This window comes from Alosa pseudoharengus, unplaced genomic scaffold, assembly GCF_046254945.1.
Source record: "Alosa pseudoharengus isolate Yale_2024_CS ecotype anadromous, Long Island Sound unplaced genomic scaffold, YU_APseudo_1.1 YU_APseudo_1.1_scf_1, whole genome shotgun sequence".
NCBI classification, from domain to species: Eukaryota; Metazoa; Chordata; class Actinopteri; order Clupeiformes; family Clupeidae; genus Alosa; species Alosa pseudoharengus.
The window spans coordinates 52,568,519-52,594,864 of record NW_027468564.1 but is presented as its reverse complement, the minus strand read 5'-3'; the positions used below and the strand labels follow the sequence as shown (position 1 = coordinate 52,594,864).

The 26,346-nt window shown below is 44.4% G+C and overlaps 1 protein-coding gene across 1 annotated transcript in view; it reads left to right on the top strand.

Annotated features, from left to right (window-relative positions):
- The window catches only part of prkcaa (protein kinase C, alpha, a), a 155,881-nt gene extending 149,907 nt beyond the window's left edge, over positions 1-5,974 (top strand). Inside the window, exon 17 of the mRNA XM_076292610.1 lies at positions 1,627-5,974. Within this exon, the coding sequence (XP_076148725.1) occupies positions 1,627-1,791 (165 nt within the window). The 3' untranslated portion in view covers positions 1,792-5,974. The remainder of the gene's footprint in view (positions 1-1,626) is intronic.
- The last annotated feature ends 20,372 nt before the right edge of the window (positions 5,975-26,346 follow it).

Genomic DNA, 26,346 nt, shown 5'->3' with positions numbered 1-26,346 from the left:
TTGAGTTATTTTTAAATCTGGAGAGGATGTTTGAGTTCAGTCCAGCCAGACCAGACGCTCTGTGTCACAGTGACATTGTGTCTATATGGTGAGGGAATAGAAGAGCTGGAGACTGGGACACTGTGAGCCGCAATGGATGATCCCCAAATGATCCCCGCCTTTGCCCGTTTTCAATCACACAGGCTTTTCTGAGATAATAAGCTTCAGAGGAATGAGGAAAATAACCAAAAGGAAGGAAAGCTCGGTGATTCAAATATGATATGGTGTGTGTGTGTGTATGTGTGCACGTTTGTATGTGTGTGTGCGTGTGCACACACACATACTTGAGAGTTATTCCTGTCATAGTAGGCCCTATAAGCACATGCTCATATGTTATCTAACCATATACATTTCTAATCAGCTGTCCATCTATGAATCATAAGAGCAGAAAATCTCTCTCAGAACCCATGACATAGTTTCTGGCTTGATGAAAACAAACATTTACAGTACATTACAATATAAGCATATATTTCGGTTCATTGGCCCATACTGCATGTGATATTATCCATAGCAAATGTAAACAAACAAAAACATATTATCTAATCAGCCCTTCTGTTGTCTTGGCACAAAACCAAATGCTTTGCCATTGCTAGCATCACTGTTTACTAAGTTAAAAGAGCATATCGCATAACTGGATACAAGGCCAGGCCACAGTCTCTGTTCACCCCTGCATACCCCAGTTAAGGCTGAATGGGCATCAGTGGTTGTGGGGGCCTAAACTCCTCTCATTCAGAGGGGCGTGAGCGCGTTGGCAGCTGAGCTCGGAGCCCCCGGTACACAGCCAAGGCAATTGCATTAGACCTCAGGTGAGGGGTTATGTGGAGCGCCGCATCATCAGGTGCCAGGGCGTCCGACCGCGGGCTGCAGATCTGGGGCGGGGGCGGGCAGATGGGGAATCGGCGATAGAGGAGCAGGTGTCCGATGTGTTCCATATCGCCTTTAGTCGCCTGAGATCCCTGTTCAATGTGAGAAGATAAGATACCTATTATGTGCCTGAAGCAAATGATGGCAAACGTTCCCTTCTGAAAAGTTGTTTGCTGGTGCGCACACCCAAGGCAGGTGCTGGACAAAAAGTGCTACTGTAGGCTATCAAATGGAAAAAAGGGTGGAATGTCTGCACACTTGCTCCCATCAGAATTTTTTAATGACTTTCACCAGTGTGTTCACCAGAAACGTTCCCTTCTGCCAATGAAACAGTTAGGCAGAAATGACATTGCTCATCTTTGCTTACTGGACTCAGTTTTTCACTGATATGATTTTCCATGTTCTCATGAAAGTTGCATTGATTCTTGCATGCCGTCACAATAGAGTAGAGAGTTAATTTTTGGGAACAGATGTACCAAAATGACGGTCAGGGCTTTGATAGTGTTCTTCACTGCATTCATTACTCAGTTACTCGTCACTTTGCATGGTCACCTCATGTTGGTCCAGCTGCTGGCCTGATGAAACCAGAACCAGTGGAGTTTAGAGCTGTGTCCAAATATAACTATTAGTTCAGTGTGGTGTATTTCATGTGTAGGAGTTGCCACCTAAGGATAATGCAACTAATGTTTGTCTTTCTCTCTCCTTCTCTCACTCTCTTTTCAGTGTGGCAAAGCGGCTGAAAACTTTGACAAGTTCTTCACACGCACACAGCCCCAGCTGACACCCCCAGACGAGCTGGTCATCGCCAACATCGACCAGGCCGAATTCAACGGCTTCAGCTTCATTAACCCCCAGTTTGTCGCCCCCAGCGCAGGGCCAGTGGTTTAGACCCCCTATTGCACCCCCCCAACCCCCATGCCTTTAGCCCTTCCCAACCAATTAATCCTCACAAAACTAGAAGCCAAAACTTACCCATTTTTGTGAAATTTGGGACATTTTTATTTTCCAAAGCAACCCCTCTGCTTTTGTTTTTTTTAGGCCAGTTGTAATAGTAGTACAGTTTTCTTTTCTTTTTTCAATCATGAGAGTCCACGGTTCGCGCTGGACAGTCAGTACACGTGCATCGATAATCCAAATCCTTGGTGTGGCACACACACTCAGCAATTACAGACGTGCATATCACTTAGCGACCTGCAGTTCCATACCTCCTCGCCTGCCAAATACCACGGCTGCCATATCATGATATGGGAGCTGCTGAAACCCATGACCGTGCTTCCTGATGTCTTGTGCTCCTAGGTCTACACACACTCAGCAGTCCTGCCGTATTGCACAGGCAGTCACCACGTGGTAAAGGCAACAGGGACCTGCTGGAACCCTACAGTTCATTGCTCTCGAATGTTGACTTTAGTTTGATCTGATGTACTTGATTGGTTTACTGTTAGTTGGTTGTCATTGTGTTTTTTTTACCCCCGTGTTTAGGCCTAGGTCCTGTTTTAGCTTTGGCATCCCAGACCAGGCCTTTCTAACGATATGCTAGAGTGGACAGCGTACATAGACACTAGCAACCATGGGAGAGGAAATCATGGTATATGACTTCAGTAAAGTGGAGTAATGTGAACACCATTATGGGACTGTATGTGTTGCCATTTGCAGCAGAAACACATCAGTATATTCAGAAACGTGACTTAATTATTCATGCCATGTAGCTGTAACACAACCGACTGATTTGGACAGTTGACTCCTCGCTAAACTGTTCCCTCACTTGCACACGGCCAGTTTATGTATCAGTCAGCCAGTACAGGTCAAAGTTCATCGTAGCTCTCATCTTGTAGGAGCACGTTAAGATGCCTTGCTGCCACATCACATGCATACACACATACACCTAAAGGCATTTAGTAACAAAATGGGTCGACAGAAACTGCAGGTTGTTTTCAAATAGATTACATTAACCACTTCAATGATAAACAAGGACACTGTACACGGTTAATATTGTAGACTTTTGTCTTAGCAAAACTTCCTACCTTGGAGTTGGCCATACAGTGAAGGAGCGTCTAGTAGACAATTGAAGATCTTCCATCTTTATCTATGAGACAAAGAAGTGAAGGTTGTTAAAGAAATGAAGTTATTCGAATAATGAAGTTTTTTGCTACCTAGCGTATCTTGAATTTTCGGTACAAAATGAAACATCTTGCCAACAGCGCAACCAAGTATTACATTATTTTATGAAATTATGTGGAAATCTTTTACTTTCTCTCTGTTTACGTTTTGATTTTAGATTTACATGCATAGATCTGCTCTAATGTGATGTCTTGCTTTTTTCCAGTAGGAATAATTAATATCACTGTAATATTAACAGTGGATTAACTATTTTGTAAATATTAATGAATTATTTAATAGGAAGTATAACAACATGCAGTTTTTATACCAACCAACTGAATGTGCTTTTATTACATTAGATAGGTGAGGATATTTATATGTACGATAACCCATAAGAAATCAACTTTCTAACTGGTGGGAAACCATCTTTAATAGGTTTTCAGAATCAGCCAATGTCTACACGTATCTAGATTTGAACGGATTTATCAGAAAACTCACGTTTTTTCATATTGTTTTGTTTGTGTGGGGGGAGAAAAAGAGCCATATCTGCGGACAATTGGCTGCAGAGTTTGAGCTAGTCTAAACACCTCAGTCTGGCTGCGATTGTGTGTGTGTGTGTGTGTGTGTGTGTGTGTGTGTGTGTGTGTGTGTGTGTGTGTGTGTGTGTGTGTGTGTGTGTGTGTGTGTGTGTGTGTGTGTGTGTGTGTGTGTGTGTGTGTGTGTGTGTGTGTGTGTGTGTGTGAGAGTGAGAGTGAGTGTATGCATGCGTGCGTGTGTGTGTGTTTATGTAAGTCTTTGGCTTTCCCTTGACTGCATGTGGCGATCGTTGAATAACAATGCACGCGGAAACCACTCTGACTCTGCATGCCTCTCAGTATAGTACCCGGGTGTCAGCGTTTGCAGCATGGTCTAAGTGTCCCAAAAGAAACAATAAAGATTACTACGGGAGGCTCACATCACCACTTAACTCAAAGGTGATGGTGACCGGCTCTTCATCTTAATAGATGTTATTGATGTGCGTGTGTATGTGTATGTATGTCTGTGTATATATATATATATATATGCTATGTATATATATATACTGGCTTGTTCGTTCTTTTTTCCCTTTAGTTTTCATATATCTACGTAAACGATTTGTAAGATCGGTCCCCGTCATGCTGGTATGAGAAGCTTAACCATGGCGAGGCCGTTGAGTCAATGTCACATTTCAAATCACGTTGCCATTTGTCATTGCGCCATCAAAACAAAAATCTATCAGATAGGTTTGTGTCCATATCTGCAATGATGGAACATCGTTACCATCCCGCACAAATTCTGCCTCTGCTAATAGCATCATAATAGCAACGCTTAAAACAAAATAAACCAAGATAGGAAGCACCTGTTGACTGCTCTCATTTCCTCTCTCTCTCTCTCTCTCTCTCTCTCTCTCTCTCTCTCTCCTCATTGCCACTCTTTTTAACCAGTGCCAAACAGAGACCAGACAGAGCCCGACAATAGCAGTGTTGCACTAACTGTAGTCACGTCTACGACTTGCAGTCTCTCTACTACTTCCTCCTTCCGTCTGAGGGGAGAGCTCTGGTAGCCATGTTTATTCATCATGTATGGTGTCAGTGCATCACTGAAGGATCCACAGCTAGATGTCATTGCCTGCTTGTTATTTCTACGCGCTCAGGTGGTGCTGATGCAAGTTGAGCGGCAAGTGTGTCCCCCCCTTGTTTTTTGTGTTGTTTTTGTGAGCCTGGAATGTGACGCTCCTACCTGTGTGTTTCTCCGACCTGCCTATGAAACCTCCCTGTGCCTCTCTTAATGACCGTCTGAATGAGTGCATGAGATGGGGGAATGTAGTGGTCAAGGTGAAGTGGGGCCCCTCCTGATGGCTATCGAGAGACTTGAGCACCGAGGGAAAGAGAGTGTGGAACGGCGTCTGCCTGCTGCCCTCACCACCACTCGCAGCCCTGCCTGTTGGTTTTTATTTATCCTCCCTCCCACTCCTTCTCTCTCTCACTCCCTCTCCCTCTCTCTCTCTCTCTCTCTCTCTCTCTCTCTCTCTCTCTCTCCCTCTCCCTCGTGGTCTCAGTGCCTATCCAAACAGTTACCTGTAAGATTGCACTCCCCCACCTTCCTCCACACCCAGAGCTTTATAGAACCTATAGAACATTTCACCAAAGCGGATTCATCATTTCTCTTGGTTATCAGTCCAACCATGACAAAATTGACTTCAGTAGGACATTTTGTTCTTTTTTTTTTATTTGTGTCTACCTATTAATCTGAAGCATATGATGGCAAATGGGCCAAGTAATTTGCAGTTTTTCTTTGTCTACTGTTTCCTTCTTTGTTTACATTATAAGTAGCTCATTAAATGGAAAGATATTTTCTTTTAGACTTCATGGCTTTGTAGGCAATCCAACCTCAAATCTTCAATATTTGATTTATATTTTAGGATATATCCTAACTTGTGTGTGTGTAGCTTACTCGCCTACCTGTTGATTTGTGTTGCTCCTCTCTGCCTTCCCTATGATAAGTGATCCATATTTTTGATGTTATTTTCTCTGCATGAAGAGATAGATTCATTTTAATAGGACCAGTACGTTTTTTTGCGGCTTTACTTTGTTCTTTCTTTCTGTCTCACTCTCACTTTCCTGCTTGCACTCTCTCTATCTCTCTATCTCTCTCCCTCTCTCTCTGTTTTTCTCTCTCTCGTCGAGCACAGGATCAACAGATTGCCTTATCTCATACTGTTCTCTCCGATGTATCGTTGTCATGTTCTGAGGTTAATGAAGCGCTATATCTGTCCTTGTATATAATAATGTAGGTGTCCATAGCCTGTAAAAGAAAGAATATATTGTATTTTGTAATGGTGTATGTTAGCCACGCCCCCTCCTGATTCCTACAATGAGTCAATGCTTACCTAACCTTGTAACCAATAGTGTAATTTGTACCTAATGTATGATACTGCAAATAAAAAGAAAATAATAAAAAATTGCCAGGCAAATCTTGGGACTTATTCTGAATTACTATAGCCCTATACAGAGGTTTGCATTCTCAGCTATAGATCAGTGTTTCTCAAAGTTTGCAATATTGAACCAACTTGTATGTGAATCCAAACAGTTCTGCAACACTTCCTATGTAAGCTACACCAGTTTAAATCATATGAATCCTCTGACACAATAAGCAAGATGCGAAGACAATAAGCAAGGTAGGCCTATTGTGTATCTCTTGAAGTAGGTCTGCTGCTGTTGTTTTTTTTGGTAGCTAGGTGGTCCATGATTTTTTTATTATTATTATTGATTAAGTGGTCCTTGGTCTGAAAAAGTTTGAGAAACACTGCTATAGATGTAATGATATGCTATATTTCATGTACTGGCATTTCCTTGTTGTTTCACAGAAACATTGTTGAGCATTTCAAAACTTGTTATAGTATTACATATTAAAGGTGCTCTAAACAATGCCAGGCATTTTTTAGGCTAAAACATTTTATGTCACTTAAACATCACCTATAACCAACCACTAGCTGTCTGTGTCCTGAATACACTGTAAAAAAACGCGATCTCTGTGGATAGCCCAGGCTCCAAATACGACAACAAAAACAACCTGGGCAAACCTAGCCCATAAAAACATAACAAACTGTTCCAGCAAATCACAGACGACACAGGCGTTTAGGAGAGTTTCAATTGCACGGGAGCAGCACGGGAGGGAGGGTGCGGAAATACCGAGCTAGCTCTCTATTTTGTTTGAAAGTCAACAGAAGAGACGTTACCCAGCATCGCTTAGAGCACCTTTAAGTGATAGTATGATGTAGATCGGTTGGAACTATTAAATTAATCGCCAACTATTTAGTATAAAAACTCAGTTCTATGATTATAACCTTAATATAAAAACTCAGTTCTCTGATTAAAACATATTTAATATATTTTATAGACCAAACAAATAATCAATTAATTGAGAAAATAATCAACAGAGTAATCGATTCTGAAAATAATCGTGTCCCCACAGGATGCTGACGATTCCAGTTTGGCACACTCATTGCCCAAAGATGTAAGCTAGTTGGCCAAGCCTTTTTTTCTCCTCCTATCTCTACAAAAGAGCTGGAAGTGGATGAAACTTTAATGGAACCGGAGCTCCAAAGAAAAGGAGCATGAAATTGAAATTGTGAATATTTTATCGTACTGGTCGCCGGGCACAAGTGGGATTCTGTTTTGGCTGAGGTGGCCCTTGAGTCCACTCACGTTCGTTCAGACCAAGGCTCCCTGGCATCTCCCCCCTGAAACCTGTCCTCATCGTCTTTACCTTCCCCTCCCTTCCTCTCTCCTCTCCCCATCCCTCTCTCCTCCTCCTCCTCTTCCTCTCCTCTTTTCTTGATGGGGTGGTGACTTTGTGGCCTTGTTTCAAGGCAGCTGTCACTGGAGGGGAGGGCCAGACGTGACACAAGGCTTTAACATCATCATGCTCTGCAGGAGCTGTGACGAGCGCAGCCTGACGGAACAACAGGATGTCTCACTCACTCACTCACTCGCAGAACAGAGACCGCATCTCCAGAGAGCTCCTGGATGGTGGTGGTGATGATGATAATGATGAGGGGTCAGAGATAGTGGACACCCCCCAAGGGGGATTATTGATGTTATTTAATATTGAAGAAAAGCAAAATGTAAATGATTGAAAGAATTCTTAATTTTAATGAAGATTAAATAATGAAAACCTTAACACTCAGTTCAAACTTTAAACTATCAATACTGTGTTGTTTTGTGGCAATAGAGACACTGTCAGGAAATCATGAACATGATGAAGAGAGAGAGAGCAGGGAAATGATGGAGGGGAAAATCATCCATCATTTGGATCCTCTTTCCAGAGCTCTCCTGATGGATGCTGTCTGATCCAGCTAGTCCTATTACAGTGTCACTGAGGGAAAGCAGGTATATATTGTTGACATCCCTAGAGTGAGAATAATACCATGGAAACTGCAATAGATAACTTCAGTGATTTCCGTGACTACTATATATATATATATATATATATATATATATATATATATGTGTGTGTGTGTGTGTATATATATATATATATATATATATATATATATATATAAAAAATAATATACTATAACAATATATATATGTTATATATTATATTATTTATATAATATTATATTATATAAAAACATGTGCTACGTGCCACAGTCTTGATCATAAACCGATCATAAACCGTTCTTGTAGCATGAACACCTTTAGTGTGAATAAAGTAAATTTCAGTAACATTTCAGTAAGTTAAGTTGAAGCCTGTAGTCTCCTCATCCATACTGAGGTAAATACACGCACACGCACACACAAACTCATACACATGCACACCATTACGTCATTCTTCTTGAGTGTTTCCTGTACGCATCCACCTCCTTTGTCATGTTGTAATCTCATTGGGAAGCTTTTGCTCTCGAGCCGTTCACATTTCATCAGGTGTCGTCTTTATCCCATTACACGCCACTCCTGCATCCTTGGCTTCCCCTTCAGCTTCACAGCAGCACGGCTCTCTAATTGAGAGACGAGAATGCAGCCAGAGCCTTCCATCTGTGATTACAATTAACAACTGTAAGCGTGTGTGACCTTGTGTCAGATGTTGCTGTTTCACTCGGCCTGTGTCAGGGGAGGGGGGGGGGGGGGCAACACACATCAGACTGTAAGAATGTGCTTTGGCTTTTGGAGGCTGGCCAGAGTGCTCTGGTGCTTAATAGAAGGGCTGTATTTTTTAATAGCTTTTTTGTATCTACAGCAGTTGTCCCAGGGCCAACAATATAATTAGTCTTTTGAATTAAAGGCATTGGTTGGCCAGTGTGAGGGTTGCCTGAGACATTCCTTGGCCAATGCTAACAGAATTACTGAATTACAGAGTCCTCGTTCGTTTCTAGGCTCCAGTGGGGGTCACTGACTTTATTGTGTCTCCAGTCTGCATATCTTGGCTGACCTAAATAAAAGTAATTACAACATCAGGTCTAAAGATGACTTCCATTTAAATGTTCAGCTCAACTCCATCTTTAATCGAATGGAACATAACCCCCTGGGTATTAAGCACACATGTGAGTGTAACCATGACATGTCGTAGGCATGAGCTGTAGGCTCCACAGACATACTGTAAACTGTGATTGGATAAAGTGAACTGCAGCAGGGTTTCCATCTCATGTTGAAACACACATAGTCCATGTGTATGCATCCCTGCCTCCATATTGTTCCTCCCAAAAAATCATATTTCATTCACTTAATTTACATAATAAGCCATGCTTTGTATTTACATATTTGCACATTCATAAGTCCAATATTAGCTAGAGAATGGTTCCATACTGATAACTGAATAGTTGAAACCTCAAATCACTGTGAAACACAGATAATCAACATGCTCTTTTTCTGTATCTGCTGTAGAATTCAGCTAGATTTTAACTTAAGTTTGACATTTTTAACCAGCCTAGTAAAATACTTTCCCTGGAAAACACACCAGACAGTTTAACAGAAAAATCCATCTGGTTTTTAGCGCCTCACTGGTTGTCTGTTCATCCTCATAGTGACCTATGCCTCAAGTCCTGTTTAATTTAATAAAAGATGCCATGTCACACATCAGATGGGTCTAAATTATAAAGTAAAAGACCATATGTCATGTCCTTTGAGCTGCCCATTGCTAAATATAGCATAGTTCAGGGGTCGGCAAATAGTGGCCCGCGGGCCAATTTTGGCCCGCCATTGATTCTATCTGGCCCGCGAGATGACGTTAATTTGCTGTTGAATGAATTTTTTTTTTAACCCCATGTTTTTAAAAAGAAAAAAAGGCCTACAGCAATCCCATCAATTTCAAAACATTTATTGAGGTATAGATGATAGTCCTACTAAAGTGACAAAACAGGTGGAACATCCTTGCAGTTATCCATGACGCACAGGTCGGAACGGTATTGGCACGCGAGTGCGCGTAATCTTGTGCAAAAAAAAACAACAGTGTCCTGTCTCCCTCTTCCAGTGGGCAAGGTCAAAAATAGCCTATGTTTCGTTAAATTAATAGGCTTGGCATTAAGAAATGCAGGCAGGCTCAACACATACCTCTGCTTCCATTCTTCTTTGTAGGTCCTGCATTCTGAATCAATTTTTCTTTTCAAGGCTTTTGACAACGACATTTTGCATCGATAACTAGCATATAGCAATGTTCAGCTAATCATTTACACGTCATCCAAAAGAATAATATTTGTAGCCTACACATTAGTTACGGCAAGTTGCTAGGCAAGTCGCCTGTTTCATGAGAGACGACAGGAGATGCAGCAGGCGGCATAAAAACAGCGCACATAAGCAAATAAACGTTTTTAATGGAATTAAATTAAATGCATTTTAAAAGTTAGATGATGTTTATTTTAATATAATATAATAATTAATAATTTAAATAGTAGGCCTATAACCCCCCCCCCCCCCCCCCCCCCATTACAAAAGCTATGGCCCGCGATGCCATTGTCTGAAAAAAAATTGGCCCGGGTCCAAACGTAATTGCCGACCCCTGGCATAGTTGCTCTGACTAAAACCTCAGAGTCCTTTACACCCTGTAGAAGTCTTACCAAACTATTTGTACTTCTGCAATGTAGGGGATATGGTTAGTGTACATGTGCATTGCCTTCTTGATTTCTGATCTCCAAGATCACCTCAAGTATAGTATTCAAATCCTATTAATTTATATGTCTGATAATAAGACAATTAGGTATATAATATAATTTGAATAAAATTGGGTCTTACCCAAATAAAAATGCTAAACAATGCTAATTTTGTCAATGTACTTCACATCTTCTTTCCTACTATCAGGAGAGATGCAACTGTGTGCTGTCACTGTCGCATCACGTGAAGCCTGACTAGCCTTCATGCCCAGGGTGAACTGCTGCAGACATCGCAAACCCTATCAGTGCCACACATAAGCGTTCGGATAGACATGTATTTCCCCATACTTCAGCGCTATGTTTGTTTTTCTGCGACCTAAAAACTGTTGTTTTTTCTTTGTCTCATGAGAATTTCGGCGAACGTTTCAAAGCTGCCCACCTGCCGGCGCGAGAGCCAAGTCGAGTGCGCGCCAAGCGCTCATTGTCCTGTTGTGGAGAACTGCGCGTGCTCAACACGATCCCTCTCCAGCTCTCTCGGCATTCTACATACAGACAAGTGAAGAACACAACAGAGCAAGAACGCGGGAGCAAATACGGAGAGAGACTTTACCTTCAGACTTCCGCGTGAGGGTAAGCACTGTCATTTCTTCTTCATAAATTGTCCAAAAAACAAATTGCGCTTAACTGAGTGACCACCGAAATGTCCTCATGGACTTTGTTGGTCTCTGACATTTACTTTACTTACTTTCAATGTATAACTTGCCATCACTTGTTGTTATTCCTGCTTTTTTAGGTGATTTATGAATGTGTGTATTTTTGGTTAAATATTGTATGTGTTTACACATCTACATTACAATACCTTTTCTTGCGTTTACTTGGTTAAAAAGCGTGTTCTCTACTCATTCGCTTATATTCATGTATGATGATGACAATGTGACGATGTAACAGCAGACCTCGTTGACAAACTGAATCTTCACGAACACAGAGGACACTGACCGTTAGGATTCCTGGGTACACCGACCCAACTTGTGTCCTCATAGCCTGGTCACCACAACATGGCAACCTTCAAACTGTCATTCATTTGTACCCAACTTGCCAAAGGAGGCTATTGAATAAAGACATCCCATTTAAGAGCTAAATCCGTCAGTGCAAACAATGTTTACGTTTTTTTTTCTTGCAGTCAAACATAAAAAAGTAGCATAAAGGCAGGTTTGAACTGTCATTGAGGTTAGTTGATTATATAGGCACCCCAGGGTCTACATTAGCCGCACAGAGACAGCGTGCCAGAGAGGAGTAGAGTGGGTATCGATTTGATGTGTTGGCGACATTTATACTTGTGTGCTGTTTCATTTATCTGCATGGTCGTGATTAAACGCTAAACGATCCGAAACGGTCAGCGTTCACCGCTGAACTGTAATTGGAAAAGATGGTCAGGACCTTGGACAGCAGCCGACGTGCACTTCACAGCAACTGAAAATCAGTAGCTACGAGCTCAAAGGTTTACTTTAAGTTATCGGTGTATGATCTCTTATGCCAAGTTTGTATTTGCTGTTGTTGTTTTCTGTCCACTTCGCAGGATTTACAAATCTGTTCAAATAGAAAATACCATGTTGAATGCTTTTTTTTACCCTTTTATTAATTTAGACGTTTGTGTATAATGGCAGGGCAGCAGAGGAGGAGGCAATCATAGAAATGTGAATTTGACTTGCAGCTGTCTAAGACTTAATTAGGATGTACTCTAGTGTAATACACTAATCAGAGCTGCATGGCACAGTGCATACTCCCTTTCAGCAAGTTTAATAATAGAGTTATTTACTCTATTCCTTAAACACAAAAGATAAACATTCCTCTGAGGAGCTTTCCCAGTGTTTCTCAATGCACATGGAACTTTTAATTGATTCGGATAAAAACAGATGAATAATGATGCCCATATAATCACAATTTGCACTGCACAATTGAAACAAGATTTCTGTGCATGTCCCATATCTTCCTTAGACTAGAATGTCATTATAACACTGTTATCATTTGCTGTACATAACAACAGTGGCATATACCCCAAGCTAAATGATCTCTCTGAATTAAGCTCTCTCCTAACTGTGCTAAGAGAACTGAAGTGCTGATGGAATCAGTGTTTGGTTAGAACATCTCAGGTGCACTAAGCGGACATCCATTTTGTTTTGGGTTAAGAAGGGCAGGTAGGCTAGTGAGTGACCAAGCAATCTTATAAGGAAAGCAATAGCTGCTGCTGACCGGTGCTGAAGTCAAGGAACCAAGGTCAGTGTAGACCATCCTCACCTCCCCCCATGCAATGAATACATCACCATAGATTTGAAATCAATACAGACCATCATTACTCTTCTCTTGTCTTATATTCAGCTGCCTTTCTCAGTTTCTGAAACACCGTATGAAAATGCCCCTCCTCATGTGATTGTCTGACCTGTGAGAAACAAGATGATTCATGAATCACAATTGGGAATGTCATGCACTGGATGGGTACTTCTGCTCATGTGCTGGCACACTAATGTTAACTTTAGTCTATCCATGTGATGCAAAGGCTTGTTAGAATGCCTCCCGTTGTGCATGGCTTTGTGTACTGGTGTGCTATTTATGTCCCCACAGTGAACAAAGGGCCTTAGATGATGCTGGGCTTGCTTGAGGTGTCAGTAACAAATGGATGTTTGAAGAAATGCATGTACCTAGCCTAATCACTGGCATTATATTGTGTCCCTGTGTGTGCTAGTGTTGTTAAGTTTGATCAGGTCAGTAGGCCCATCGAACAGGTAGAACATGGGGGACACAGCGGTCAAAATGATTGTGCCAGTTTCCCGTTTCTGTCCACGTATATAATCAGCCATAATGCAGAGATGGGAAATCAACACGGAGATCCTCTTTGTCATTTGAAACACGCTCACACACGTGTGTGCACATGCACACACACAAACACGCGCACACACATGCACACACACACACACACACACACACACACACACACACACACACACACACACACACACACACACACACACACACACACACACACACACACACACACACTACTGTGGGACAGCAGGGATGTGAGAGAATTTGTCAGACCCAACGGGGAAACTGTGAAGCAATAAATAAGCAATAAAAAAGTGAGGACATGAGGAAAAGTGTAGGTGTGAGAGAGAGAGACAGAGAGAGAGAGAAAGAGAGAGAGAGAGACTACTGTTGGAAAGCAATGAACCTGAGCGGCTGGTCATTTTTCAGCAGGGCAGTCAACCTTGCTCAGTGTGTGTGTGTGTGTGTGTGTGTGTGTCTGTGTGTGTGCTAGTGTGTCTGTGTGCTTGTGTGTGTCATGTGTGTGCTAGTGTGTCTGTGTGCTTGTGTGTGTCGTGTGCTTGTGTGTGTCGTGTGTGTGCTAGTGTGTCTGTGTGCTTGTGTGTGTCATGTGTGTGCTAGTGTGTCTGTGTGCTTGTGTGTGTCGTGTGCTTGTGTGTGTCGTGTGTGTGCTAGTGTGTCTGTGTGCTTGTGCTTATTTTGTGTCTGTGTTTGCCTCTATGCTTGAGCATATGTGAACTGGTGTGTGTATGCCAGTGTGTGTCATCTGCGAGCTGCGAATGTGTGTGTGTGTGTGTGTGTGTGTGTGTGTGTGTGTGTGTGTGTGTGTGTGTGTGTGTGTGTGTGTGTGTGTGTGTGTGTGTGTGTGTGTGTGTGAGTGAGTGAGTGTGTGAGTGTGTGGACACCAGTGAGCCGCCATGCTGTCAGCGGCTCCTTCACACCTACCTCCGGGCTCTCCCTAATGTCTGTCCGCTAACCCTGCTCCGCCACCAGGGCCCCTGCCAGCCTGCCTTAGTCTCACACGCCTCCCCGTCCAGCAGCTATCAACTCGCCATCACTGCCAGAGCGCCGGAACATTCCACTGATTGGTAGCTCTGCTGGTTTTGAGCGAGTGGGTGGTTTTAGTTAGCACAACTCCACCTTTTGTCCTGGAACAGCTTGTTGGTGCAATGATGGTACACGGTGGTTGACGATGCAGAATATGAAAAATTAGTCATTGCGCTGGGGGTTGATCTACAGCCTATTCCTCGCCTCCCATTTTGTTTTTCCTTTTCATGTCATTTCCTCTTGGAAACCCCAGGAGATGAGTCATGCAGGAAATGGCTGAATTAATACATTTGAAATGCATTATGGGAGGGGGCATTTGTCATGCAATACCAATGCTTGGCCAATCTAGGATATCAAACACGTATAGACATACGTATTATGTTCAACACGTTTTTCCTCTCACAAAAAGTATTCAGTCTTCCCAGAGTTCAGTCTTCCCAAACCATGTGTGCTATAGAAAGGCCTCTGTACATGTAGATGAATAGACACATCCTGCAGGCCACCTGAGTGTGCAGAGTGCTGTATGGTGCTCCTCCGTGCTTGATGACGTGTGACTCTTCAGAGCAGCTGTGCTGTGAATTGAACATGTTGTAGATGGAGGCGTGCCAATCCAGCCTCCACTCCATCACTCAATCAGTTACTATGAGCACAGCCCTGAGGACTTGCCCCCGCCCCCCCGTCCCCGTCCCCGTCTGAAAAGAGTTGTGTGTCAGGGAGAGTCCCTGCTGTACATCACAAACACACTAATGGTGCATTCACACCAGAGTTCACTAGAAAACAGTGGTCTGGGGGATGGTTCGTTAAAACTCCGGTGCAGTTTGAATGCTATTTTTTTTTTTTTTTATAAACTGCCGTTTTTGCAACGTTGCGCAGCAATATTGCTAAATATAAGCTAGTGTTTATGACATAAACGGACCTGGTTCCGCAAACAAAAATGTAATTTGAACGGACACCAGCTGGGTCAGGGCTAGGGGGGAGTAATCGTACTCGGGTACGGTCCAGTTAAACGGACCCAGTGTGAAGGCAACCTAACACAGCCAGGCAGCTAGCTGAGTCCCACAGCTGTGCATGAATAGTAAGGAAAGCGTTGGGGTGGAGTGCATATCAAAAAAAAAAACCTTTCAGCCTTTCAGTTATGCTGATGACCGTTAGGGTCAGGGGTCAGTCAGGGGTCACTGATGCTGCACGTAGTGCATGTTGCTGCAGCGCCGACCTCCCTCTGCCAACCCAGCTGGTGGTCCCATGTCCACAACCTGTCGTGTGTCCAACAAAATGGAATAAATGTATTTTAAAGCGTGTCTCACAGATGCTAATGAGAGTCTGTAGACACGGGTCAGCCTCCCTGGCCAACTTCCCTTCATTCTGCGCTGCATTTGATAGAGGTGCAGGGAATTATTAAATGTGGAGAGCTGTAATAACCTTTTTGCTCCTTCCTCTCAGGTTGTATTTTCCCGGAGCCGTCAAACTCCGTTTCGCCGGAATATCGTCACGACTTTTTAATTAAATTTCAAATCTCACTCGAAACAGATAAGAGGAGAGCCCTTCGCCTCTGCTCCCGTCCACTCTGGTATCTCAGAGGGAGACTCGAGAGTCCCTCCTCCCTATCTACTGCACCAACAGATATGAGTCACGCTCAACTTTTCAACTTTTCAAATGCCACTTATGTAGGACATTCAGACATGTTGGTGTTTGACGTTCACTTATAGGCCAAGTCCTGGCGTTTTCATTTTTTTTTCGTGTGATGTGGGGAGCTGTGCATGACCCGTGGTGTTGTTGTTTTTAGGAGTTTGTCAGTGATTGGTACTGTAATTGAAAAGTAAAATGGCTGACACGTCTGATTAGCTGCCTAACAGAGCTACTGAGTGACACGATACAGATGGTGCAGATAAACAGCTGAGGAGGAATGAGGATGTGCTGCCAAGAAGAGAGAGAGAGAGAGAGAGAGAGAGAGAGAGAGAGAGAGGCGATGTCTGGCAGAGGTCTGTGGATCACTCTCTGGCCCCCACTCTGGTGACACAGAGACCAGCTCTAGCATCCTCTGGGCTGGGGATTCAACCCACTATATGAGAGACCCAAGGGGGCTGGAGGCAAACATGTTGTTGTGTGTTGACACGGGGTTTGCATTTACCGGACAAATGCCCACACTGACGGAGGCCTCTGTGGTTGCATGGCATTGACTCGTAGTATTTATGGGTCATTTGGGAGAAGGAGAAAAGGTTGTGAGACATGGGGTATGGCTTGAGAGCAGGACTGTGAAATGTGCACAGCGGTGTAGCAACTCTCCCAGTGACACAGGGAACGGATGGCAGCGTTTACTTTGGGCACGGAGCACGAGTGAGAGAGAGAGCATGCACGCGAGTGAGTGAGAGAGAGAGAGAAAGAGAAAGAGAGAGAGAGGGGTAGAAGAGGAAGAAAGAAAGAGAAAGAGAGAGCCCACAGTGGGAGAGCGCTGGTGCGTTTTGTAGGTCAGGGAGACTCCTCCTGACAGATAAGGGTTAGCCAGGCCCTTTAGTGCTGCGCTACTGCTGAGTGGAGCGGTGAGGGGAGAGGAGGAGGAGAGGAGAGGAAGGAAGGAGAGAGAAGGATTGGAGAGGAGGGGGGCCTGCATCTTTAGGGGCCTGTGGGGGTCCGCCGCTCTCAAGCATGGCTGAGCAAACACACACTTCAAAACCGGATCTCGCCGGCCGCGACACATGTGAGAAGGTACCTGGGAGCAGCCGTTGATCTGATCCGAGTGAATTGCGCTGACAAGCTCACCGGACAAGCAAGGCGGAAGATGACCACATGCTTGCCCACGCACAGACAGACAGACAGACAGACAGACAGACAGGGTAGGATTGCGGTCACTTGGTCACATACACACACAAACACTTAGGCCTACATTATACAGCACGTGTACACACACACACACACTTAGGCATTTACATGCTCACAGACACAATTGTCACTCTATGTGGATCATCTGAGGATGATAATTCCCCCCTTTTTGTCTTGGCTTCCTTGTTTCCCTGCAGCCATGACCGTTTCGCTGATGGCCAGATCGTGTTTCAGGCATCTTGGACACAAGCCCTGCATAGTATATGTGCAGTAAAAGCCTGCGTTGCATTCTCTCCAACAGCAACATGAAGCATTCATGGTGTGTCTGCGCATGATGCAACGGGTTAAAAGCTGGGAGCAATTCCACAGTATGACATTTCTTATGCACAGAAACACACTCGTAGGCTTGTTTAGTATTCACAACCTCTTCCAGTGAAATACAGGAAGTTATTTCCTCTTAAATTGCCATCCCATTAAGCAATGAGGCTGCACTTTAATATGTGGGCACCCGTAGCTCTCTGGATGACAAAATCAAAAAGCCATGATTTGTTTCTGTTTGTGTGTGTGTATGTGTGTGTGTGTGTGTGTGTGTGTGTGTATGTGTGTGTGTGTGTGTGTGTGTGTGTGTGTGTGTGTGTGTGTGTGTGTGTGTGTTTGTGCCTATGTCTTTGTATGTGAGTGTGAGTGTGTGTGCACATGTCAGCACATACACTACATGTAGGTGTTTGTGTCAACACCAAGCCTCTGTGCATTTTTTCCATCATTGACTTTAGTATGGGGAAGGGGCGTTTTGTAGAAGCTGTGAACTCTTTTTAATTGAAGCTGATGAGGCTGGATGCGTGGTATTGAGCAGTGCAGGCCACTGACCTACTTTGCGCACACCCACCCAGCCCCGCCACTCTCCAGTGCACCGGTCGGGCTGCAGTCTGACACCACCGCCACTAGGACCGCTGCCGCTGCCACCGCGGCTGTGTGTCTCAGGCCTGAGGTGGACAGTGACGATGGCTCTAGTAAACAGCCGCCCTCCCTGCTCTGCTCTCCGCGCTAGCTGATAACTTCAATGTTAACGTCCCTGTCGTTAGAGCACAAGCTAACATTAACGTTACACACTGCAGATTCTACAAGTTAAAAGAATTAGTGGCTGTTGTGAATTCTCTGCTACTTAATCCTTCGTGCAGATATGTGTCATTTATTTGAAAAGGGCAATACATAATAGTCGTTATTGACGCTGTCACACTGTTTTGACGGCAAACCTTTGACATTTCAAACATGTTGAAGGCTCAAGATTGGTCAGATATGAGGATGCAAGTGGTGAGCCACAGATTGAGACCCAGGTCTGTGATGACAAGCTTTAGTGCTGATGCGTGAGCCACTCTGACTTTGTGGTGTCACTAAGCGTTAGCGGATCGCGTTAACGGGCCTGGAAATGTCACCTATGGGGGTGTGTGCTGTCTCAGGGTGGGTTTTTATAGCGGCTGTGGTGGAGTATGGTGGCTCACTTATTTAAATCCTCTTCATTTACTTATTAAGTTTCTTTTAGGATTTCACTTGGTTTTCTTCACTGTTGCTTCTTTCTTAAAGCACTTTGTCTAAAAGTGGGGATATTTTTCCCCCATTTTCTATGAGTTTGAATATTTGGCACTGATGTTTGTTTAGTGTTGCATTGGCATCCTCTGCAGAGGACAGACACTCACTGGATTCCAGTCACAGTCTGGTAGGCTCATGTGGATTCTGGGATAGCGTTCCATTCACACAGTGCGGGAGTGCGGAAATGTGTCAGATTTCCCCCGTCGTGGTGTCCATTGTGATCCGAGCCGGATTATGAGCGCTCCACAATATGTCCCCTATTCATGGCATGCAGCGTGCATTCATCTCTTCCATGATTCCGACACAACAGTGGAGGAACTGCCATTCACCACACACTGAATGGGGCCTTTTGTATCGGCTGAAACGAGCCTGTGGCGAGATCTAGCCGATAAAGATCCCTGTTAACTGAGGAATCAGACATCATCAATCAACCCTCCCTTTCCCTTCCTCTTTTCTATAATCCTGAACGGTCATATCGGCCATCGCTCCTGCCACAAATGCAGACCGCTTCTGTAGCTAATAGCAGCCGAAGGGCAAGTGGGGAGGTCAGACAGAAGTCAAGAGCCTGTGGGGTGCTGAGGATTGGCATCTGGCAGAGGCTTTGTGTCCAGATGCCCCCTCTCTCCAACCACGACCCATGAGTTGGCTCTTGAGGAGACGTAGGAGAGGTAGGATGAGAATGTCACCGGAGCCGATGTGTGAGGAGAATGTGTGTGTGCTGCATGTGTGTTGGGGGCGGGGGTATCTCAAGAAGCAGAGAATGAGCTGTGACTTTCCTCAACTCTGAATGTCATTCATGGGTTTGATGTGTCTCTATGCCTTATACTGGTTTGTGAGTTAATCAGTTGGGATTAACGCTTCCTTCCTAATCGTCACATACCGTATATGGAGTGCCTGGTTTGTATCTGTGTGGTGTGTCATAAAGAGCTAAAAAAAAACAATAATGTCTAAGGAAGGATGATCATATAGGCCTTTAATTTGTATAGGAGAGACATTTTCCCACATCTATAAACAGTTGAGAGATGGATATCTTTGCGGTATTTTCTTGTCAATGTGAAATGCACTCTGTTGTTTTGTTTTATTCCCCTGGTATCCACTTCAAAGTCATTTGTTAATCCTGCCACTTGGCTGAACCTAAAATATGAATATTAGTGTTATTCAAAACACAGCGGGACAGCAGTTCCCGTTGAACTGTAATTGCTCCTGAAAGATCTGCCCTTTCTCCTGCTTTTCGGGGGAACTGTGGTCCTCACACAATCAAGGCGTTGTGTTTGGAAACCGTAGCGACAGCTGGCTCCGGGCCTCCGCAACCGTCCCGAGGTGAACCTCTGCAGTCTGGTCCCCACGGAGTATGTGAGTGGAGTGAGTCAGACAGAGTGTGTGCATGTGTGTGTTAGTGTGTGTGTGTGTGTGTGTGTGTGTGTGTGTGTGTGTGTGTGTGTGTGTGTGTGTGTGGGTGTGCGCACGCACTTGTGTGTGTGTGTGTGTGTGACTGTGTGTGTGTGTGTGGGTGTGTGTGTGTGACTGTGTATGTGCTTGTGTGTGCATTTGTGCAAGGCACTCACAGCCAGGTAGTTTAGATGCCATTTCCCTCGCCTAAAATGGTGGCTGTGAGAGACCCTAGCCAAGGGCCCACTTCGGTCTGGGTGTGTTGTTGTTGGAAATGAGCTCTTGAGCCTGCGGGGAGGACAAACATGCCGTGCTGATAGCCTGGGGAAGGGTGATGCAGAGGTCCATTAAAGACGACACAGCCTGCTCATCCTCTCACTTCTCATCTCCTCCACTCTCATTTCTCCCTCCCTTGAGAGCGAGAGACAAAGAGATGGTTGCTTTTTCCTCTATTTCTTTTCTGAGGCTGTGGAAGTACACACACGAATCATACTTCAACATTAACTTTTTAATTAACATTTATCATTTTGAGGAAGAAAAAAAAAAAACATTGAACCTGAACCAATAGCTATTTCATTTAATGAATCTTTACCTAGACTTATTTTTTTTTATAAACATGATCAAAGGATAGATTTTATAAAAATAGAATATTTATTTCTCACTAGAAATACTCACACAGAAATAATTATTCTATTTTTTATAAAAGCTCTTGGTATTATCCACATCTACAGTACTACTCGACTATATAACTGCTTAGTAACTGAAAAGAAATGCGAAAGAAAACACAGGATTTGAGGACACTGCTGTGTCCAACGTTTTTAGCATGCTGTATTATATATGCAGACGTCCTGCTAATGGACGTCCTCCTATGATGCATGAGGATGACTATGAGTGAAGACAACTGCACCGTAATTGGGTTGTGATTAAAGAGAAATGTGGCGAGCCACCATGCGTGGTCGGGGTCTGTTTGTGTGCTGTGGTGCTGCTATCTGCATGCACGGCGCACTCGGCTGCCATCATTAGAGCCCATTACCACATTAACACAATTATAAGCTATTATGTCCAGCGCAGGAAACGCCAGCTGAACATTTATAGCATTTACGCAAACCCCCCCCCCCCCCCCCCCCCAAAAAAAGGGAGTCTATCTGTGTAAATGATGATGATCGTGACTTCATGTGAAATGTTTTGAGGAGGCCGTTAAAAGCAGCCGCAGCCGAAACAAACCAGGAGTCGTGCTCTGTCACTGATGCCTAGAGACACCGGAGGAAAACGGATCCCCTCTCTCTCGGCTGACCACCCTCAAGTCACACATAAACACTGCCCCCAAAACTTTCCCCAAAATCTCACACCTGTTACAGACCAGCGCCTGTAGTCTTGGTTAGAACTGATCTAATGTGTCAGGTGTGTGCGTGTGTGTGAGTGTGTGTGTGTGTGTGTGCGTGTATGTGTGTGTGTGTGTGTGTGTGTGTGTGTGTGTGTGTGTGTGTTTTTCCCATTGCCTCCTCTGTCTTCATTATTCCTATTCAGATGTAGACTCCTGTCGAGCCTTCCTCAAAAGCCTCCCATGAGCAGAGCCTCAGAGGGGATGTGATGCCATCAGGCCCAGGGAGAAGGAGAAGGAGGAGGAGGAGGTGGAGATGGAGGAGGAGGAGGAGGAGGAGGAGGTGGAGGAGGAGGAGGAGGAGGTGGAGGAGGTGGTGGTGGAGATGGAGGAGGTGGAGGAGGAGGTGGAGGAGGAGGAGGTGGAGGAGGAGGTGGAGATGGAGGAAGAAGCTAATTCAGTGCAGCATGTAGTGATGGGCCACACTGCTCCCTCTGGCTCCAGACAGCATGGTGTGGACAGTGACAAGGGCAGCCATTGGCTGTGGCACTCGCTGTCTTTTTCTCATCCTCTATCTCCCTGCTCCCTCTATCTCTTCCTCCTGCTCCCTCTATCTCTTCCTCCTGCTCCCTCTATCTCTTCCTCCTGCTCCCTCTATCTCTTCCTCCTGCTCCCTCTATCTCTCCCTGCTCCCTCTATCTCTTCCTCCTGCTCCCTCTATCTCTTCCTCCTGCTCCCTCTATCTCTTCCTCCTGCTCCCTCTATCTCTTCCTCCTGCTCCCTCTATCTCTCCCTGCTCCCTCTATCTCTTCCTCCTGCTCCCTCTATCTCTTCCTGCTCCCTCTATCTCTCCCTGCTCCCTCTATCTCTTCCTCCTGCTCCCTCTATCTCTTCCTCCTGCTCCCTCTATCTCTTCCTGCTCCCTCTATCTCTCCCTGCTCCCTCTATCTCTTCCTGCTGCCTTTCTCCCTGTCTCTCTTTCTCTCACTCTCTCTCTTTCTCGCTCTGTCTCTTTCTCTCTCTCTTTCTTTCTCTTTCTCTCACTCCCTGAGTTTCCTTCCAGATTTGTTCTTTTATCCTCCTCCGCCTTGGCTGCCAAGCATTATTCAGTCTGTGGCGTGCGCACACACACACACACACACACACACACACACACACACACACACACACACACACACACACACACACACACACACACACACACACCACATGGCACACACATGCCCAGAAGCACAAACAAAAACACATTAGTATAACTTGTTCAGAGAAGAAGAAGAGGAACACCCCACTAACAGTCAATTATGCATGCAGATATATCTCTCTCTCCACTCAGTCTATACTCTCTCTCTCTCTCTCGCTCTCTCTCTCTCTCTCTCTCTCTCTCTCTCTCTCGCTCTCTCTCGCTCTCTCTCTCTCTCTCTCACACCTCTCTCTCTATCTCTCTCTCTCTCTCTCTCTCTCGCTCTCTCTCTCACACCTCTCTCTCTCTCTCTCTCACACACACACACACACACACACACACACACACACACACACACACAGCTCCTTAATCAGAGCAGTTATCCCTCTCTGATTGCACAGGAGCCCAGGTGTGAGTGAGACGTAGACAGATGGAGGATGAGACTCCGCTTTTCTCCTCACGGCGCAAGCGTCCTGTCTAACACTTTCCAGCTGTTTCTTTCACACTCACTTCCCCGCACGTAAGCAAGAAATCTCCCCGTGAAAAGATCTCATGCTCCAATTTCTCCTTTTTATCTCTCTCTCTTTCTCCCCCCTCTGTCTTTCTCTCCTCCTCTCTCCCTCCCCCCTCTCTTTCTCTCTTCCTCTCTCCCTCTCTTTTTCTCACCCCCTCTCTCTCCCTCCCCCCTCTCTTTCTCTCTTCCTCTCTCCCTCTCTTTTTCTCACCCCCTCTCTCTTTCTCCCCCATCTCTCTTTCTCTCCTCCTCTCTCCCTCTCTTTCTCATCCACCTCTCTGCCGCTCTTTAACTCTGTCTGATGATGGCTTCCCTGTGTGTGTGTGTGTGTGTGTGTGTGTGTGTGTGTGTGGTGTGTGTGTGTGTGATGGAAATAGATGGGATGTGTGCTGCTGCTGCTGCTGGTGATGGTGGTGGCACGAAGCGCTGCCAATTAGAGGCTGAAAGGTGCAGTCTGCCGACACCGAGAGCAGCGAAAAAACTCCACCCTGGGAGAAAGGCATATTAGCACCTGAAAAGAGGTAGGGAGCAAGAAAGAGAGAGAGAGAGGGTGAGAAAGAGGGGAGAGAGAGAAGGAGATACAGAGAGGAGAGAGAGACTAGTGGAGAGAGAGAGGGTATTGTTGCCACTGTTGACACTACCAAAAATGGTGCATACTACTTATGTAAAATTGGAGACCATCTATCCGAAGAGGTAATTGTTTGTGGATTCACTGGTCACACAAGTGTCTCCGGTGTCTGTGAGTGTACGTGATTTCAGAGTGCTGAATGACACTGGGTAAATATCAATGAATGTCAAACCCACCAGCCAAGCCCTGGAAACCATTATGTAAACACACACAGAGAGAGGAGCGATACGGGCACCATAGCACCATATTTGCTTCACAGTTCCCCACATCAAATATCTCAGCTGACTTGTTTTAGGACAGGCTGGTGGGTATTAGTTGTAAACATTTGCAAACACTTTGGAAAATACAGTTCAGTTTTTGGTGACAGTGTTTGTGTGGGTTGGGGTCTGAAGGTTTGTTTTTTTTCCCCTTGCTTGTTGTAATAGGTGATATTTTCAAGCAATTTTGCTGTATTATTTGTTATTGTGAAATACAAAAGGAAGAAGCTACTGGTTTGCCGAGCAACATATGACACAGAACTGGGTTTTAGACATCAGACTTCATGGAGCAGAAAAATCATGAAGGAGCTTAGCTATGCAGTGGTAATGTATGCTGCTCATATAAGCAGCCATGGTCACGTGAGCAGACATACGCTTTGGCTGGCTGTTGGCTCTCCATGAAGCCATGGAGCTTTGCATGCATCATCAGCCCTCTCACACTGGGAATATCTCTCTCTCTCTCACACACACACACACACACACACACACACACACACACACACACACACACACACACACACAAACATACATACACACACACTCTAATTATACATCCTCAGCACAGTAATACCAGAGACGGTTGATAAAGCTAACTAGACAATCTTTGGTAATACTCTGGCCTGAAAATAATTCCGTCCACATAGATACCAAAAAACAGCTGTTGAAGGCTTTCAGAAACATATCAGTCAAACAGATGGGGATATCGGCCATTCGGAGACTAGAGAACATTTTAAAGAAAAGGGAAAACGTTATGTCTCAACTCTCAACCCAAAAACTTTCTTTCCCCCTGTACACACGCAAACACGAAAATGGAGTTTTCCCTAATCTCCACTTCGGCCAGAGTTTCAGAAATAATAATTTTCAGTGACCCAAAACAGCATGTTTGTGTGGATGAAGCGTTTTTCCAGATACCCGGCTATGTGTAAACACCGCCTAAGGTGTTCCCATTTTGGTGAAAGAAAATGAAAGTGTGTGCAAATGTTAAGTCAGAATATTCACACACATCATGTCCTCTGACGGCAAATTTTTCAAGATGGATTCACTCCACTGTGTTACTAAATGGAGTGTGTGTGTGTTTGTGTGTGTGTGCTTGTGTGTTTTTGTGCCTGTCACTGAATTGCCTGTGGCAATATGAAGACAGTGAAGCGCATAGTTGCAAAGCTCCTGAGAAATAAAAATGACTCTCATGTAGGCAAATGAGAGTGATGCTGTTTTCATGTTTACATGTGGACAGTTCATTCACATCGGCATACAAACAACACAGAGGAGAATCATGCTAAGAATTGGAGCAAAAAAAACACAAGTGGCTAAACAAATGACCTTCGAATAAATAGGTCTGAATGTTAGGGCTTGCACTGTGGTGTGGGCTGATATTGTAGTGTACGTTTTTTAGGGATGCTTGGTTCCTAGTTTAATCACATCTTTGCCAATCACGTCATTGGTAAAGAAAATTCTTTAGTCAAAGCATCAGGTACTCCTCTCAGCAGAGTAGAGCTCAGTCTATGAATGTGGTGGTTAGCATTCTACCATTGCTTAAACACTGATCCATTACATTCTTTAAGATATGTAGGCATGTACCAAGTTTCAGCAAATATAAAGGCTTATTGCACGACATGCTACACCATTTCCCCCTCCTTTTTATGGAGTATATTTTTCCTTGAAAACTGTTTTCTCTGTTTCTTTGCAACAAATATGCAGTGCTGAAAATGTGGCACATAAAGTGCAAGCCTTCAGCGATCTCTTAGACGTAGACCATTATTCTCTTCATGCTGCATAGCTGCTCCAGGGAGACCATTTTCCTGGTGCCATGTTTTGTCTAAAAACCTTGTCTAAAGAACAGAAAGGAAACATTGCCTGATTGCAGAACTTTTCCAAAGTCAGCTTCTGAGCCACTTTTCTACAAACCATAAAGAAATATGTTCTTCATGATTCATGAAAAAAATGTGTGTATTATTACAGTGTACAATAGGAAGGATCTATCTCCATCTCTCTTATAGGCAGATGATTTGCCAGCAGTGGTTGCTGGAATGAGCCTTCCTCTTTCTCTATCTGTCTGTTTTTAATTGATTATACCAAGCTATTATGCCTCCCACCATCCAGGTCTCATTACACACAGTCCGGCCCTATTAGCATTTCAAGGTGTCTCCGATGGGGCCTTTGAAAAAGACATCGTCTTTTTG